Below are 17,360 nucleotides of genomic sequence, written 5' to 3' on the forward strand. Positions count from 1 at the left end.
GCATTATATTGCTGCTTAAAATCAAATTATATATTTTGTGTCTAAAATTTCCAATTTTTTCTTTGCACAGGGACCACGATGATGAATCATCGGTTTTTGACGCTGCTAGGAAACTTAATGAAGTTTCAAGTCTTAAAGGACTAGGAAGGTAAAAATTCGTGATTAAATTTCAGAATCTCGGCAAACTTTCATATTTTCAGTTTAATTATTAGATTAACTTCAAAGATAGACGCCAAAACTTGAAGGTAACGAATAGAAATAAACCAATGAGTGAGAAATTTCTACACATTCATTATTACTTTTGTGATTCGCTCGCAGGTATTTCAAACAGATAGCACAGTCGGCCAGGACCAGCACTGGTGAAAACATTGATGATTTCTTGGGCTGCGTCAATGTGAGACTGGAGGTAAGAGAAAAAAGATAAACTTCTGTATTCAATATCATCAATATCAAGAACCTTGCATAATACAAATAATCATACTCTAAAACTATGATTAAAGTAGTTAATTTTTACGATAAGGTTGGTTTTGGGACAATGAAGCTAAGATACATACCTACGAATTTTTAGTGTTATTAAAATCTTCCGATCGGAATCCAGATCCTTCCAATTTTGCTTCCTCCAAATCAAAAATCTCTATAAATCTCCAATTGTGCTTCCCTTGAATGAAAAATCCTAAAAGAAACACTCTTTCACCGTCCTTGCCAATCCCAGGCTGACCGCGTTTTCTCAGAAGAATATGGGAAATTAGAATTTCAAGTACGTGAAATCGGCAATTGTTGCTAAACGCGATGCCAAAAAATGAGCAAAGTTGCCCGTTATCGCTATAATCGCCGAAAAATCACCAATGGTGGGAAATGAAGCGCTACTGCTAATCACAGTGAATTAACCCCTTTAAGATCACGGACGAGATACCTCGTCCGTCTGAATATGGAAGAAATACATTCGATCTCTTTCTCTCTCTCTCTCTCCTTTTTTCAGAAATCTTCATTGGTAACCCTATGAACGGAAATTCATATTTATTATATTTTATTCATATTTATAGTCATAACTTTCTTTTATAAGTTGGCAAAACAATCCTCGATTTCAGTGAAAGATAAAAAGTTCAAGTAGACTTAGTTAAAATTACAAGAACGTCCCCGGGTGACGCGACAACGGATCATATGGTCAATCTGTATACCCCACCGTCACCACAGTGGTGTTCGAATGAATTAGTTTACTGTAGTTCACAATTTCGAGGCGCAAGAAGCGGGGAGGGGACTACAACGATACAATTTTCAGTCGATACTAGGGTCGATCGGTAAATTCAGGTTTTTTACCCTATCGGCAATGACGTTTCATCTTTAAGGCATAAAAATCCGAGCCCTAGTCATTACACTTCACTCGTACGTCAAAATATAGCTGGCGGACGGCAGCACTATGACAAGCAGTACACAGAAACAAACTTCACGTCAGGTTCACAACACATAATCAGGCATCCAACATGGCCTGGATCATCTTCGACCACCTGCTTATACAGTGGAACTTCCCCCCCCCCCTAACGGTCACTCCACGTTAATGGACACTATTCTGATTCCCGGTCCAGGCGAATAGCGCTTCAATGTATTTCACTCCCCGTTAGCGGACACTCTCGATAGCGGACAGTAAAATCAGGAAAACTCTAATTTATTATTTTTGGGTCATAAACCGATAATTTATGCCATTCAACAAGATTATGTCCCAAGCTCGTGTTGGTAAATATGTTAAATGGGCAATTAACTGAATTGTCCACGATGGTGAATTCGAAGTGTATATAATGTTGGTTTTGTTTGTTGAAGCGAACGTTACAAGACTATAATGTTGTTATGAATGTTTTTATCTCCTTCCATCTTATTTTAATTTGATTTTTACTGCAAAATACGTGTGGTGCGGGTAAAAATAGTCAATTAGTTTAATGAAGAGATGGAAGGTTATAATAATAGAGCATACAAAATTTATAAATTTTTCCAATATTCATCAAACTTTCCAACTTTATTCGGGAATTACGCTTAATCGCAGGTAAAATTGATATAGAGATGTGGATAAATTTAATCAAACTTTCTTTATATATCGAGACGATTGGTGATTATGCATAACCAACGGTGTATCACTTTTACAGTAATTAATATGTATACAAACACCAATTGCGACCGAAGCCGAAACGTCGTATAGAGGCAAAAGTCGCATAAACGAGGATGTGCTGTATATCGTAACTCCCCGTTAGCGTATTTGTATTTGATAACTTCAGATCAAGTCTGAGAATTGGCACCTACGAATTAGTAATCATAGTATAACCTCGTTTTAACGTACTAATAGGGACTGAATATAGCAAACAATAACAATTTGCGGTAAATGATTCTTATACGGGTGTAATGCAAGAAGGTGCACATGAATGAAAGTACGAGGTACTTAATTATAAAAAGTGTTTATTATGCATCAAATAAAATGTCTATGTCTTCAACATAGGTCGAATTGAAAAAGATGTGTACGTATACACTGCATTAATTTTTCTGGCCGACGAGCAGTATGAGTCATGCAGCACATCCATATTTACGCAAAACAAAACAACGGTCGCTTACTCGGAAATTCTTTTTAAACGAGTTGATTCGTGTTTTATAAACTCGTCAGATTTTTTTTTTTTTTTTTTTTCGATTTTCTTTAGCTGGCTGTTATAAGTGAAGTCCGTTATAAGTGAGGTTCTATTGTAGTTATATTTCATGTTTTCTCGTTGATTTCCGCAGGACATTCCATCTTCGGGACTGGATCGTTGGTTCGCCCTCGAAGGCAGGACGGAGAGATCCAGTGTCCAGGGTCAAATCCGATTGAAGCTGACCCTCAGCACGAGAGAGGACAAAGATGATATGGAAGAGGACAACTGGAAGGAGGTCGTAGAACATCAAGAGCTCATTTGGGTTTTCGTAGAGCATGAGCTTAATCAACAAATGGTGAGAGTAATTCTTTGCGTAAAAAACGTTGTATCTATCCGTAACTTGCCTCCGACAGTTGTCTTAAATGAAGGGTATGATGAAGATACAGCTGCCCGGAAAGACCTGTGTACTTTAATTGATGAAACCGCATACAATAATGTCCGGTGTGGATTTAGGAGCATGAAACTGACTCGCGGAAACAGTTTTTTTTTTCCTGTAATGACACACACACAGCTGTGCATCCCTATAAGTCAACTCATAACAATTTTGTTCTCCGAAAGAAAGCAATTTTAGGGTTTCCAAATCTCCCGTATAAACGGAATTCAGGACATACGGGGGAACGCGCGTTGCATTGTATATTCAAGAATTATTGAGGGAAGGGGCAGAGACCCCCATTTCCTCACAAAAGGCTTCAAGAGGGCTCAAGCAACTCCTCTTTCAAAAGACTTCCTCGGTAGTGTTAGGTCAAGTGCCCAGAGCTTCCAGCTTCTCGTGGCTATGAATTTTTCATGCTTTACCGAAGGTGTAACTACAAGTTCGACAAGCACGCATGCCCAATCTCTTTACGTTCATACTTGAAATGTGTCGAGCTCGGGCGATGATGCGCTCGCTTTGGCTGCCTTTGTCCCTGTGTACCGAAAAAAAAACGCCAACAAAAAATGCTAACACCGAGCAGAGCTCCCTGGTACGAGGCGTGAAGACTGGTGTACGCTTTTACAAGCTACCTGCATGGTACACACCTTCAGTTTCGCGTCAGTACCACTCGTACAATCAAAATGCTTGAGCGAAATTCTCCTACAGACATTCAAGCACGTTTGTACGAAAATATTAAGCATGCATACTTGTCGAGCTTGCAATTACGTGTGTAGTTGCCTGAACCCTTTATGCATAGGCTTTTGGCGGAAAATGTGGAAAATGAACTGTTGAAGTACTACCAGAAATGAATCACCCCCAAAACTAGTATTATTACTAACATATAGAAAATGAAGGGAGGGTGAGGATAGAGGAGTAGTTTTTCAATTGTTTCCTCTTTCCTTACGTATGTGAGACGAAAAATTTTTAACTACTCAAACCGTAAAGAGGGAGAAAAGAAAAAAAATATAACGCTAAGGTTAAGAGAAAAAAAACAATTTCCATTAGCACGGTTGCCAATGAAGAGTCTCAAAAGAAGATAGAGCGTGAGAACTCAAAAGTATTGATCCTATCAACTCAGGACCGAGATACCTCACCCCTGTACGCTAAGGGGTGAAAAGAAAAGGCAGCCGAATGGTTTTTGTTGAGTCTAATCAGGAAATTTATATACAGTGTGATGCAAAACTCAACGAACAAACTTTTAGGGGAGGTAGAAAACACAAAAACTGCAAATCGGAATCACATGGGAATGTACGACCGGAAACCCCAACCTGATCAGCTAGAGGATAAACGAAGATGCAGAAATGACAAGCCAATAATGGATGGGAAAACTCTCCATTTAGCGATACTTTGCACGAGGACAGTACGTGTACACGCATAAAGTTTAGCAACAAGTGCTCAAATTTCTTACCATCCATATTTATGCACACACAAAAAAAATTACTTAAAAGTGATTACTGTTTTGTTTTTGTGTTTCCTACCACCCCTAAAAATTGTATGTTGAATTTTGAATCGCGTTGTACGTACGCGTATTTTTTGACGAAAGCGCCACTGCACATCGACGTATTCGCCAACTTGCATATAATTATTCCCTACTAACAAATATTTACTTGAAAATGTTTGCTAAATGCTTCGAACTAATTTTGAATATTTGAAATACTTTTTTCACAAAATGAAAATTTTTACTTTAATGTTATGGAACAATGTTCGTAGTCATTTCTTGGAGATTGCGTTTTCTGAAACGAAAATTAACGCAAGTGCCCCAAGCCACCAAAATTATGTTTTTAAAAACCCAAGAAAAGCAGTGGATAAGGCAGAAAATACGGCACATTATTATTATTATTACTTTCAGTCTCTTCTCTAACTTTTAAATGTATTCCTTGAAAATATTAATACACATTTTACGTGAGAATTTGCGCTAGCGGCGGGAATGGTGAAGGCGGCGATTCCGTTGCATGAGTTAATTGAATTTTTCACGAATACTTCAAAAAAATAAAGATCAAAGTTTGTTTCGTAAGTATTTCAGTTTAAAACGAATGTGTTTTATATTTCGGTGGCGACAAGGGTCCAAGTTACGAGTGGGCTGGTGACCTGCCGCAGCCGTCTCTAACTATTCTCCATCAACACGCTATCCAGGGGGACATAACGGAGCTTCAGCAAACGCTATGGTAAGCAAAAGAAATTTTTTGGATATACTGCCACCTATTTTTATGAATAATTAATGAAGAAATCAAAAGAGAATCTTTAATTTGCATGCGTATTGTTATTTACAGATAATGAAACTTTTTAAAGGGATGTCGTCATCGAGAAAAATCATTCTCCTCCCCCACAATCACTCTCTGACATCATGTCTGCCATATTTTCGACTAGAAATGACTTAATTTGTCTGTGAAATGTTTTCCTTCATCTTCTATTAACTACAAAATGAATGTGATGTCCTTTCCTTGTTCAATGTGTTTTCTTTCCGTCGGCGAACACATGTTAACATAATAGATCACATCTTTCCCGCATTTATTTTTTTCTTTTTTACAAGACTTCCTAAAAATTAATTGTTTGTTACCAGATAGTAGATGAAATATTCCAGCTTGTATTACGTATCAAAACAATATTTCCTACTAATCAGTGGACTATAAATTTAACTACACAATAAAATGACACGAACATACGATAGCACAACTCAGGCGCTGGAGAAAAATTTTTAAGGACAGCCGAAAAAGAACTAAAAACCACTAAAAACAATTTTGATGAGAACAGCACTTTTTCGGGAAAAAAAGTTGAAATTATGGTAAAAAAGGTCAAAAAACTTGGAAAAAGGGTATAAGGCCACATTCCATTCTGACATCAAAGAAAGGAATTTGAATTTTTCTCACGCTGGCGTAACAGTCGAGACTGTTTTGATCAGTTATGCGCTGTGAAATCATTTTTTTGTTCTAAAAGTGTGAAGATGGCCAAAGACAACTTATTTATTGGGCATTCAACGGGAGAAACACGTGCTCTCAGAGAAACTGCGATGCCTAGTGACGAAATTCTTAATACCATACCTCAAAAAAAAAGACGATTACTCACAGTGTTTTTACGTGAAAACAAAGTATCTCTGAATAATTCTGAAGAAGTAGAACTTGCCTTGCACACGTCGAACTGTGCCTGATGTGATAAAAAAAAATTCAAATATCTGGTCCGCAAATCCGAAGTGCAAGCTCCCTTTACAAAACAGCACTCTCAAAAGTGAGTTAAAAAGAATGCGTATCTCATGGTGCCAAGTGGAATGATGTTGTTTTCACTGATGAGAAGTTCAATTTGGATGGATCTGATGATTTTAAATATTACTGGTATGACCTACGCCGCGACAGATCCATATTTTCGAAACGCCAATTTTGGGGTGGGGTCAATTATGATTGAGCAGGTTTTGCAAGGAAAAACTTTAATCACGTTCATAAGCTGCAAATCAGCTCAGAGGCGTAACAAGACATTCTGGCAGAAAATCTATCTGAAGCATTTCTTATAACTTCTGGACAGGATTTGTTTCAACAGGACAATGCTTCTGTGCATGTTTCGAAGTCTACAAAGTTTTGAGGTCATTTCGGTGGAACTCGGTGACTAGCCAGAATGAAGTCCTGAGCTGAATCCTGTAGCGAACTTGTGGTTCATTTTGGCATGAGAAGTGTATAGAAATGGTACGCGGTACGAAAATGAAAATGGCCTTATGGCAGCAATCAAACAGGCTTGGAAGAAATTTCCACAGAAAGTTATTTATGATTTATTTCGATGGATGACATCCAGGATGATAAGGATTATAGAGGAAAAAGGATGATTTTTTCTTGGTTATTAAAATATTATTCATCTGATGTATCAAGAGGCGCATTTTCAGATCACTCAAGTGGTCCGTGACGCATTTCCAGATCATTTAAGCGACCCCAAGCACATTTCGAAATCACTTGAGCGACTCGCGGCACACTAAAATGGCTCGTGGTATGTTTGTAGATTACTTGAGTGAATGACAACACATTTCCAGATCACTTGAGTGGCCCGCGGCACGCTTCCAGATCACTTAGGCAGCTTGCGACACATTTACTTAAGCAGCCCGCGGCATTTTTATAGGTGGCTCTACGCACATTTCCAAGCAAGGGTTCTTAAGCTTTTGTGTTCCACGTACCCTTTGCACCAATAAGAGGAAGGCCATTCATTTAAGTGACTTGTAGCGCGTTTCCAGATCAAATTGCTTAATTCACACTTTCAGATCACCTGAGCTACTTGCGGCACATTTTCAGATAACTCAAGTGGCCCGCGACACGTTTCCAAACCGTGAAAGGGCCCGCACTCTCCAAAACGTTGAGCATCCTTGATGATGGAGTTTGAAGAAAACAGATGGCACGAAGAAGAAGACGTCTTACTTAACTTGATTTCTGCTTTGGGAATTCTATTAGATCGGGTTTATCAAGTAAATGTGCGTAATTCTTCTGAACTTGGAGCCAGAGGAACAAGCTACGTGTTGGCTAACATTTCCCACGAGACATTTCATTAGATCACGCTCTGCTGCGGTTTCAACTTGTTCTTGACAAAGAAGTCTAATATATTAGGCACATGGTCTAAGGCAGAGGAACGTTTTAGAACTTTTCTGTTCGCACGGAATCGTTTTTGGTTGCGAGATTGCTCTACGGAATAAAAGCAAACATAAATATTTTTCTAATTAAGACATTTTTATTTTGACACCAATGAAAACGTTTACAGCTTCTATAACTGCGGGACCCCTTAGAAGGTCTCATTAGACCCCAGTTGGAATGCCAAGGACGCTCAATCTTTTGGAGAGCTCGGGGCCAGTTTATTGGTGTGAAAACGTGTTACGGGCCATTAAGTGATCTGAAACCGATCCGTCGAAGGTCACTTAAGGGGAAATGTGCCACGGGTCACTTAAGCATTCTGGATATGTGCCACTCAAGTGCTCTAAAACTGTGCCGCTCGCTGGTCACTCAAGTTATCTGTAAATATGTCGCGGTTTACTCAAGAGATATGTAAAAGTGCCACGGACCACTTAAGTGACGTTGAACTGTACCACGGATCTCTTGAATGATCTGGTAATGTGCCTTTTAGTTCATTTTTGCAAAACCATGTTTGATGTCACTGGCCTCATCAGACGACTCCGGTGACCACATTTAGCTAGTGAGCTATTAGTTGAACATGCATGGCCTAAGGCAGTGGTTCCCAAACTTTTTACGTGACGGAGCACTTTTCAGAAGAAAACTTTATCACCGACTAATTATCTAAAATGACCAGTTACATAAAAACTCAAGTCTTTACACAGTATTTATCATTATTTCCAAACGAAAAGCGGCAAGAAACGAAAGTTCCAATTGCTGACATTCCGACATAAATTACCGTTGAAAAAAAAGAAAGAAAATTGTTACTAATATATTGCAATTCATGCGTAAAAATAATTTAATTTTCCTATTTCTCTCAAATATCATTAAAGATGAAACTATCGCAATTGAATTTTAGCTGGCGATTTGCTGTATTTCAACTCTCAAATGGGCCTGAAAGTAAAATACCCCTCATACATGTGCTAGGGCCTCTGTGAAAGGTTTTAGCAGCGTTGAGGTGGAGACAGCATAACAACTATTAAGTTGATTTATATTTACATGCATTGAAAGAATACTGAAAACGTTTGTGTCTAAGCTCTTATTTTTTTAATGCATTTTTTTTATTTGCTTTGAAAAAAAAATTGCCAGTGAAGTTTAAAACATTGCTGTAATTTCCGTAAGGTTTTTTTCTCGAAGCTGTATTTACGCTGAGATTACACTATAAAAGTTTGATAAAACATCTTTTACAAAACTTGAAAAAAAAACAACAGATAAGGTCATCGGTTGCGTTTGCCCGAACGTAACCGATACGCTTATCGGTTAGATTTTCCAAGTTTTACAAAAGAGCTTGTATAAAACTTTTATAGTGTGATCCTGGCCTCTCTTAAACGAGTTTTCCTATTAAAATAATTTAAGTAACAGCCCCATGGGGTAACCAATGAGTTGCAGCAAGAGTGCCGACAATTTTGGCTTTACTAATGTTTCTCAGATTGAAGGATTTGGACAGCCGCTTGTGTGCGAATTTGCAATTTCGTTCTAGTGTTTAGGGTTTGAACAGCAGCTTCCGTTCTGAAGGACTTGGGACAGCCGCTTTCCTTATTACTGTTCGCTTACCTGCACATTAACTTACGTTCGTATGCTCGCCTGAGATGCAGCTTATTTCGTTCATGTTTGCGGAGCAGGAGCAGGGCCCTAGGCTGGGATCTTTCGCGGGCCCTCCGACCAGACTTTCACGGGCCTCTTTATGATAAATTTATAGCGTGAAAAAGCAAAAAATTGTGAAAATTGTCCCGGGCCCCAGGGCTAGAGCCTTGTCAGCCCACCCCTTGTGGGGGCCATGGGCAAGAGTGCCAGTTTCGTTTTCGTTTACGGAGGTGGCAAACACTATCCGACTCCTGGAAGTAATGGGCTTGCAGTTCAGTATGCACTTTGTTAGCGCAAGTCTGACACCAACAACTGCGAGTCGCTTAGCACTATTTCATGCGCTCTCTTACACTCCTCTCTATTGACACTCGGCCCCATAACTACTTTCGAAGTTCGTATCATCATCATATATATACTCGGATTCTCTGTATCTCCTCCATCATAACTCTTTTTAGTTGCCGAGAAGCACTTCAGATCGATCTTCATTTTGAATACGGATTACGGTCCTTCACTTATGTTGTGAAATTCTGTTTCCCACGTTCCACTTTTGTGTTACTGGTATCACATCCTTCGCTTTACGCGATCTCACTTTACGAAGTATTTCATGACGCCATCATTTCGCACATCAATTAATCACTATGAAAAAATAAATATAAGTACACCCATATTTATTGCATATTATGTTCAATTTTTTTTTTTCGCATATGCAAAAGGGAGAGGGGTTCAAGTCAATTTTCCGCATGCAAAAAGTAGAACCCCCTTCAATGAATTTTGTATCAACACTGAAATTTTTGAGACCTGCGGCGGCGAGAAAAATAATTTTTTGATATAACATAATATAGTAAAAAAACGTCAAATAATATTAGCCTGAAACCGACATATTTTATAACATTTTTGTATTTACGGGTGATATCCTAACGTACCATACTTACAAAAAAAGCATGAATTTTTTCAATATTAAAAATTTTTTAAATTTCATCGCTACAACAGTTGTAGAGATCATTTACAGATGACGCTGTAAAAAAATATTTTAAATTTTTGCGTCACCTATGTCGGCAATAAAGGTAACTATTCTCATAACAATTTTTGTTATTTAATAAAATTCTATCCTTGTGAGCAAACTAAATAGTTCATGTTTTTCGAATTAATGGATTATTACTTTTTATCGCCTTATCGATATTTATTCCAGGAAAATTTCCCTCAAAAATTTCTTTTTTGAATAAATTTTTCTCACACACTTTGGAAAATGTGCTGCCAGCTACCGGCGAAAATATGTAGTCAAGTGTGCTTGGTAAATTATTAAACTAAATATATAATTAAAAAATAAGATTTTTTTGTTTGATGAACTCAAAATTTCCGCAAATGTCAAGAAAATTCCTTCGTGGTTGCATGTGTAACCTCAATGAAACAGATAATAACTTGCCACAATAATCTCTTTCCATTGATTACAGTCGATGGATAATGTACAGCCGGAAACACGTCGAAGTGCCTCTGGATTATGCCTTACTGTATCAGTTGCTGGATGACTTGAACAGAGCTTGGGGCGATCAAGAAAATCCTCTCTCCAGAGACGAGGTACTCCATTTCAATTTCACATTCATTTGTCTTCTTTATTTCACTTCTTCTTTCATAAAGTTTGATATTTGAAATTTAATGTCCAAAAAAATGTAAACCAGTTCGAAGATTTTTTTTTTTTCTTTTCTTCTCGTCTTCGCACCATAAGTAAAAAATCTTAATGGTGCATCAACAGTGCAACAGCATATAACACGATAGCAATGTAACATTTTAGCACGTAATACATAACACGGCATAATGCTTTATACTATATAATATCGCAGGAGGTTCTTGACCCAGACAACCAGGAAACAACCATGAAAAGAAAAGACATTTGGAAAGCCATACAGAAAACGGTGCGCAACGAATAAGTTTGTGTTTCGTTATTGTTTTATTTTTTAAGTTTATTTGTTTAACATTTGTTTAAGTTTATTTATTTTGTTTAACATTTGTTTACATTATTCATTTTCTTTTATTTTGTTTCTATGAAATTCTTATGTTCATTTCTTCCGGACATTTCATTTTTGATTGTCTGTTTGAGGGATTTTTTTTTCATTAATTTATTCATTTATTTATTTTTTTGTTTCACATTCATTTATTATCTTTTTTGTGTTTATTTATTTCAAGAGAGTTTCCATTCATTCCAATAAGAGAAAATTATCTTACTAGTGGTATTATTACTTACTTCACGCAATTAAAAATACACACGCTAAAAATAATGTTTTCTATTTCAGAAGTTCCGGTACACTTTGTACTTTCAAAGTTATGTTTTACTTTAATATAATAGTTTCGCTTTATTAGAATTCGTGTAACAAAGTACTTTAATTAATGTAATATAATGGTAGTATCTTATTGGTCTAACTTATGCATTATATCTTATTAATATAACTGGCATTTTCATTTTCATCTGGTAAATAGAGAGGTTAAATACTCACTTACTTAACCATGTATGTAACTCGTAACACATTCCTCTACGGAGTTTCTAAGTAATTGGTTACATGCAGAAACTGACTGTGCGTGCGTGCGTGTGTGAGTGTGTGTTTTTTTTATTAGAGTTCTGCTTGTTTTGTGTCATACAAGTGCTGTCTTATTTTGAAATGAAGATGGAAAATGCTTGAATTTTCATGTAATGTATGACCCATGTACAGATGGTAAGTATAGGAAGATAAGCGGGGTTTGATCGTTCAGTTTCTAGTGGCCAACATCCCGTCTTCCAGCATCCACCTATCCAATCTTTATCTCTTTTATTGTTACTCTCTAGTTTACTCATAATCGGACCGGATTTTCTGAAATCTTTTTATCATCATTAGAGAAGAAGCAAAAAAAAATTTCTTTTTTTACAACCTTCCAAGGGATAGCTAGAATGTGTCCCTTGTAATTCGATTAGGATCAATTAACGCGTCGACGTTAACAAAGCGATTGGTACAGTCAAGATATAAAATCTTCTACGTCTGGGGAAAAGTTAAAATTCTGATTCTTACAGGCTGTTAATACTTTTACAAACATTTTACTGCAATAATAATCAACGCAAATATGTCACTTGCTTACTCGTGTACTCTTAATATACAAGGTACACAGCCCTTGCCGCAAATTAAATTAGATAAAGTATCCAAATAACGCATAGACCTTAGATACGTCATTCACATAACAAAAACTTACATAATTATTTAAAAAAAAAACACTTTTTATACGGCCACCCTGTCTTAAAACACCTAATTACAAAATTGTTGCTCTGTCTCTTTTGAGCTCAACCAAAGAAATTCCACATTCCCAAGTGCAACATTCGCTGAGATGTTTGAATTCAAAAATTAGAGAAAATGCAGGAAAGAACTGCATGAATGGTGAAAGACAATTAAGCTGTTATTTCCCAATTTTTCTAATTTTTTTTAATTCAAATAGCGAAATATTGACTTGAATACGTGGAATTTGTGTGTGTGTGTGTGTTTTTTTTTTTTCTCAGAACTAATTCTTCTATTATATACTGTACATAGAAGTGAGAAAGAGAACAAGTTTGTAGGTGAGAGCTAAAAAGCAAGGCACTGTAGTAATACTCTCTTATCCAATTATGTCTGTACAGCTCCACCGCTCCCTTATTATTTTTTATTTTCTTTCTTTCCCTATCTTCCTTTGTTTAACGTGGAACAAGACTACCACATTTATCGCCTATATGTCTAATACAGATCATTCAAATTTACAGCCAACAGCTTGAACGCGAATGATTGATTTCAAGTGAAGAATCATTTTGTGAAATTGGATGATTCTTTCTAAATCACACTGTATATCGAAATCCAGGAACATACACCCTCCTACACTTCTAATTTAATAATGACACAGCACTGCCAAGTAAATGTTGGCAAATAAATTGATTTCATCTATCAATGATTGCACAAATTGGAACCGAGTTAAAAAGGCGTTCCGAAAAATGCTTTCTAAATAGCACATTTATTAACAAAAAAATCGGAAATGAAAAATCAGAAAATTGGAAAATTGCTACCTTAGGCGGGGGGGGGGGTCGGCGATAAATCTGAAAAGGGGATCGTTGTTCAAAAAGTTTGGGAACCACTGTTCTCGGGGAAACACCCCATATACAAATGGATTTCCCGCTTCCATCTCAATGAAATATGATCAGAGAAGGGTGTCTGTACATCGTGAGTTGAAAGTCTGGTAACCCCCATACTAACAGTGATGATGTTAATCATGCATTAGAAGCTTATTGATAGATATGAATTCAATTCTTCTCTGTTCTTTGGCAATTCGGCCATCTTTCTCCCCTTTTTTTCTTCGTATCTCTATTTCCATTTGGGAAAAAGTTTTCAAATCCCGCTCCTTATTTACACATCTTAATTTATTTATAGCATCGAAGGTTGGTTTTTTTCCTTTTCTTTTTTTTCAATTTTAAGGCTAATTTTCTTTTTCTGAAATTAGGAAGCAGCCTTAGCGGAATCGTTCAACATTTTCCTGGATTACTGCCTGAAGCTCCTACAGAAGCACAGAGATCTCTTCCCTGCTGGCAACAAGAAAGCTCAATATAAGCTGACCAACATGCTCAAGTAATAATAATTTAATTTCCCCCCCCCCCCTCAAAAAAAAAAATAACCACCCCTTTTTATGAAAATACTCAATTTGAAACTCCCTCAGTTGATTCGAGGTTACGATAAGAAACTTGACTAACCCTGATTCCAACCGTGAAATGAAGCTCGTTCATAAGCACGCTTGGCATAAAGCCCACGATGAAACACTGAAGCAACAAGCAAGCAAGTGCCACCGTCACAACGTGTCCCTGAATTTTAATTCTCGTCGTTTACCCTTACCTAAATAACGCTGCCGTTGATGTTTATGCCTTGGGTCAAAGTATAGCCGTTCTTAATAACTTCGGTCGAGAGAAAGACGCGAGAGCTTCAGAGCATTCAGCTTTAATGCGGCGGAAGCTTCAAGGAATGGTTCCGTTTAACACTTGGATAATTTCGCGCAACAGTTTCGGTGACCAGCTGCGTTAATTATTACCAAACAACGACCACAGCGTTGAATGGCGATAGCAAGCGCTTGAATGCGCCTAATCGCTGTCAAAGTTTTCATGAAGTATAACGAACTGCAAATCATAATATACAGTCGACACCGCTTACTAAAATCACGAATAATGTTATTATTTTGACGTGCCAATATCATAAAATGGGAGAAATTCGTTTATTGCTATCAGGACTTCGGTTTATGCTATCTTTTTTCCGTCAAAAGTTTTTTTTTTTTGCATATTTTGATTTTTTGAGGCCCAGACTCGTTTTTTCCCCCTACACGTAATTGTTATCAACTTACAAGACTTTGTAAGAGGTCAGAAGGCTCTCTAATCAACAAAAATTTCTGTACTCGTACTCTGTTCACATTGTCGTAAAATGATCTATGTGCCTGCTTCTTCCATGCACATGCGCTGCTTCTTCAATGACTTTCCTATAGCGAACGAATGTGTAAGGCAAAAGAAAAAAAACCTTTCAACAGTTCTTGGTCAGTTTCTTTCAACTGACAGCATTCACAGATTCCAAGGAAATCTATATAACGTCCCCCGTGGAGGCAGAGATGAATTTTTCTTCCTAAAATCATCATCTCCAAAATATAACCAACCTTTCGAGAAATCTTGTATTAACAAATGGAGAAGACATTTCTATATATATGTCGCCATCTGGTGGTCTATGTCCATGGCTCTTGTCCATGTACGGAGCCAATCAACATTATATATATATACACGTTCCAAGGAAGAGGTGTTCTATCCTCTTCCATAGCTTAGGGGTAGAGCACTCGTCTGGCAAACGAGAGACCGGGATTCGTGTCCCTGTGGAGGTGGAGATGAATTTTCTTCCTGAAATCATCATCTCCAAAATATAACCCGTCTTTCGAGGAATCTTACATAGCGTACCGTACACATTATAAAAAGTATCGTGATTCGCAATACACATTAGGCAGTTCCATTCTAACTCCTCGCAATTGCTGAATAAAAAAATGATTTTAGCTTAAAGGGTAAAAAAATCTGGGTTAGAAGAATTGAAAAAAAAAATCACGATTTTTTTTTTAAACATTTCGAAACCTGTTATGTGGGAAAGAAAAACAAAGTTGCCCCGTTTTCATTCGTCCCGCTCAACAAAACGGGACACACGATCATCGTACTTACTACCGGGATCCCGGTCTAATTAGCTTTCGTGAGCAGAAAATGACCGCGGTGCGACAAAAATGATCAAACTTACTACCGGGATTTTTTTGCATATAATTATCAATAGGTTATTGTTATCAGAAACATCTGAGTCCCAATGTGATCACATTAAACGTCGTGGACTGTACTAGTGACCGTATGGTATGTTAATAATATTACTTCTCGGTGTTATGTTGATACGATGAGTGTATTTTCGCGTTTACGAGATAATCTTTGATGGTTTTCAAGTAATCATTTTCTTGAATCTAAGAATGTAATAAAAATTCTCCTCTCTCAGTCCACCATAAACTATGCCTCTAGCACGAACAGTTATCCATGGTCTTTGAATATGGTAAATAAATGGTCAAAACAACTCATTATACCAATTTCTTTTCTCGATTTTTTTTTTTTTAATTCTTTTTAGTTAGCAAGCACATCTTTTGGTGTTATTGCAGTGCACAAAATACGGCTATATAAGTGCAATACTTTTTCATTTAGAGAGATTTGATTCTTTCTCGGTGTCGTTTTTTGAGAGCTACTGAAATCTAACGTGCTCAAAAAGATATAAAATCACGCCAGATTTTACGAAATAGAATTCAAGGTAAAAACTATTAAACTTTGCTAAACAGGACTTTATCTCTATATAGATAAAGTCAAAATAAAGGCTAATTCTATATTTTACTTTTAATTCATCAATTCACCATAATCAATTAAATCTCTGTGTTTGTATAGTGTTTCAGTTGAAAATATGCTAACAGCGCCAATTTACATCCGTTTCTGCAACAACAACAAAAATTCACGAGTTTTTATGCAAGTGAACCATAGAGGGTTAAAACACAAAAATTTTAAAATGAAAAAACAATTGGTTTTCTAAACTTTTTTTTTTGAATTATTTTACATGGCCCATATATAGCGTATATACACCCAGTTTTAATGAAATACGTCTGCCAGAACTGGCGAGTGTATATAGGTCTGAGTAGTTTCAGTATACTGACACTGCTCAGAGACCTATGTAGTGCCCGTTCATTCACACTCGGTATATACGCTATATGGTCCGTGGGAAAAGAAAACTTCAATAAAAAACTGCCACTGTTGCACCTGGTTTTTTTCATTATTATTTCATAAGTTGCCGTCCTATGATCTCTAAAAAACATCCTAAAATTTTGGCTGTATCCAGATAAGCAGTTTTTGAGGAAAACCTACTCTTGCGTGTGGGAACTTCAATTGTAATCACCCTGTATAATTCAAATTGGTTGGTGTACATTATAATCTCCGTAAATTTATCTAGATTTCAAATAAATATGAAGGTGGAAAATTTAAATCCTGTGATATATTTTAAACGCTCATAATGTATATTTCAGTTACGTTTTCAAGAAAAACGTATTTCTTTGACACTATGATACAATCATTTTGATCGAACTCAATTTAGACTGATAAATTTTTGACTGCCGTTGTGTTTATGCATTGCTTTGTTTAACAAAGTACTTTTCATACAATTTGTCTAAAAAATGAGTGGCATCGTGTTTGTTTTTTTTTATTTATTTATTTACAAAACAAAGAATTTATTTACAAATTCAAAACTTATTACAAATGAAAAAATTCATTTGCAAGAATTTTTCCTGACTTTAAAAATGAAGAAATTCATTTGCAAGAATTTTTCCTGACTTTAAAAATGAAGAAATTCATTTGCAAGGATTTTTTATGACTTTTTAAAAATGAAATTTTCAGAAATTTTATCTATTTTTGATCTGTATTTTTTTTTTTTCATGACCATGAACAGCAATAATTTTTTCACGAATAGCAAAAGATAGCTTTGTGCAAAAATTTTTTACTAATTG

General features: G+C 36.5%; 1 protein-coding gene across 1 annotated transcript in view; it reads left to right on the forward strand.

Moving 5' to 3' along the window:
* The window catches only part of LOC149083122 (BAI1-associated protein 3-like), a 251,584-nt gene that overhangs the window by 199,234 nt on the left and 34,990 nt on the right, over positions 1-17,360 (forward strand). The window contains exons 9-15 of the mRNA XM_089236788.1: positions 71-148; positions 319-406; positions 2,758-2,961; positions 5,140-5,243; positions 10,745-10,868; positions 11,132-11,203; positions 13,773-13,897. Of these exons, the coding sequence (XP_089092914.1) occupies positions 71-148; positions 319-406; positions 2,758-2,961; positions 5,140-5,243; positions 10,745-10,868; positions 11,132-11,203; positions 13,773-13,897 (795 nt within the window). The remainder of the gene's footprint in view (positions 1-70; positions 149-318; positions 407-2,757; positions 2,962-5,139; positions 5,244-10,744; positions 10,869-11,131; positions 11,204-13,772; positions 13,898-17,360) is intronic.

Source organism: Pholcus phalangioides, unplaced genomic scaffold (assembly GCF_987345545.1).
Source record: "Pholcus phalangioides strain wild (caught in Gottingen) unplaced genomic scaffold, Ppha-v1.0 ptg000009l_1, whole genome shotgun sequence".
In the NCBI taxonomy this organism is placed as follows: Eukaryota; Metazoa; Arthropoda; class Arachnida; order Araneae; family Pholcidae; genus Pholcus; species Pholcus phalangioides.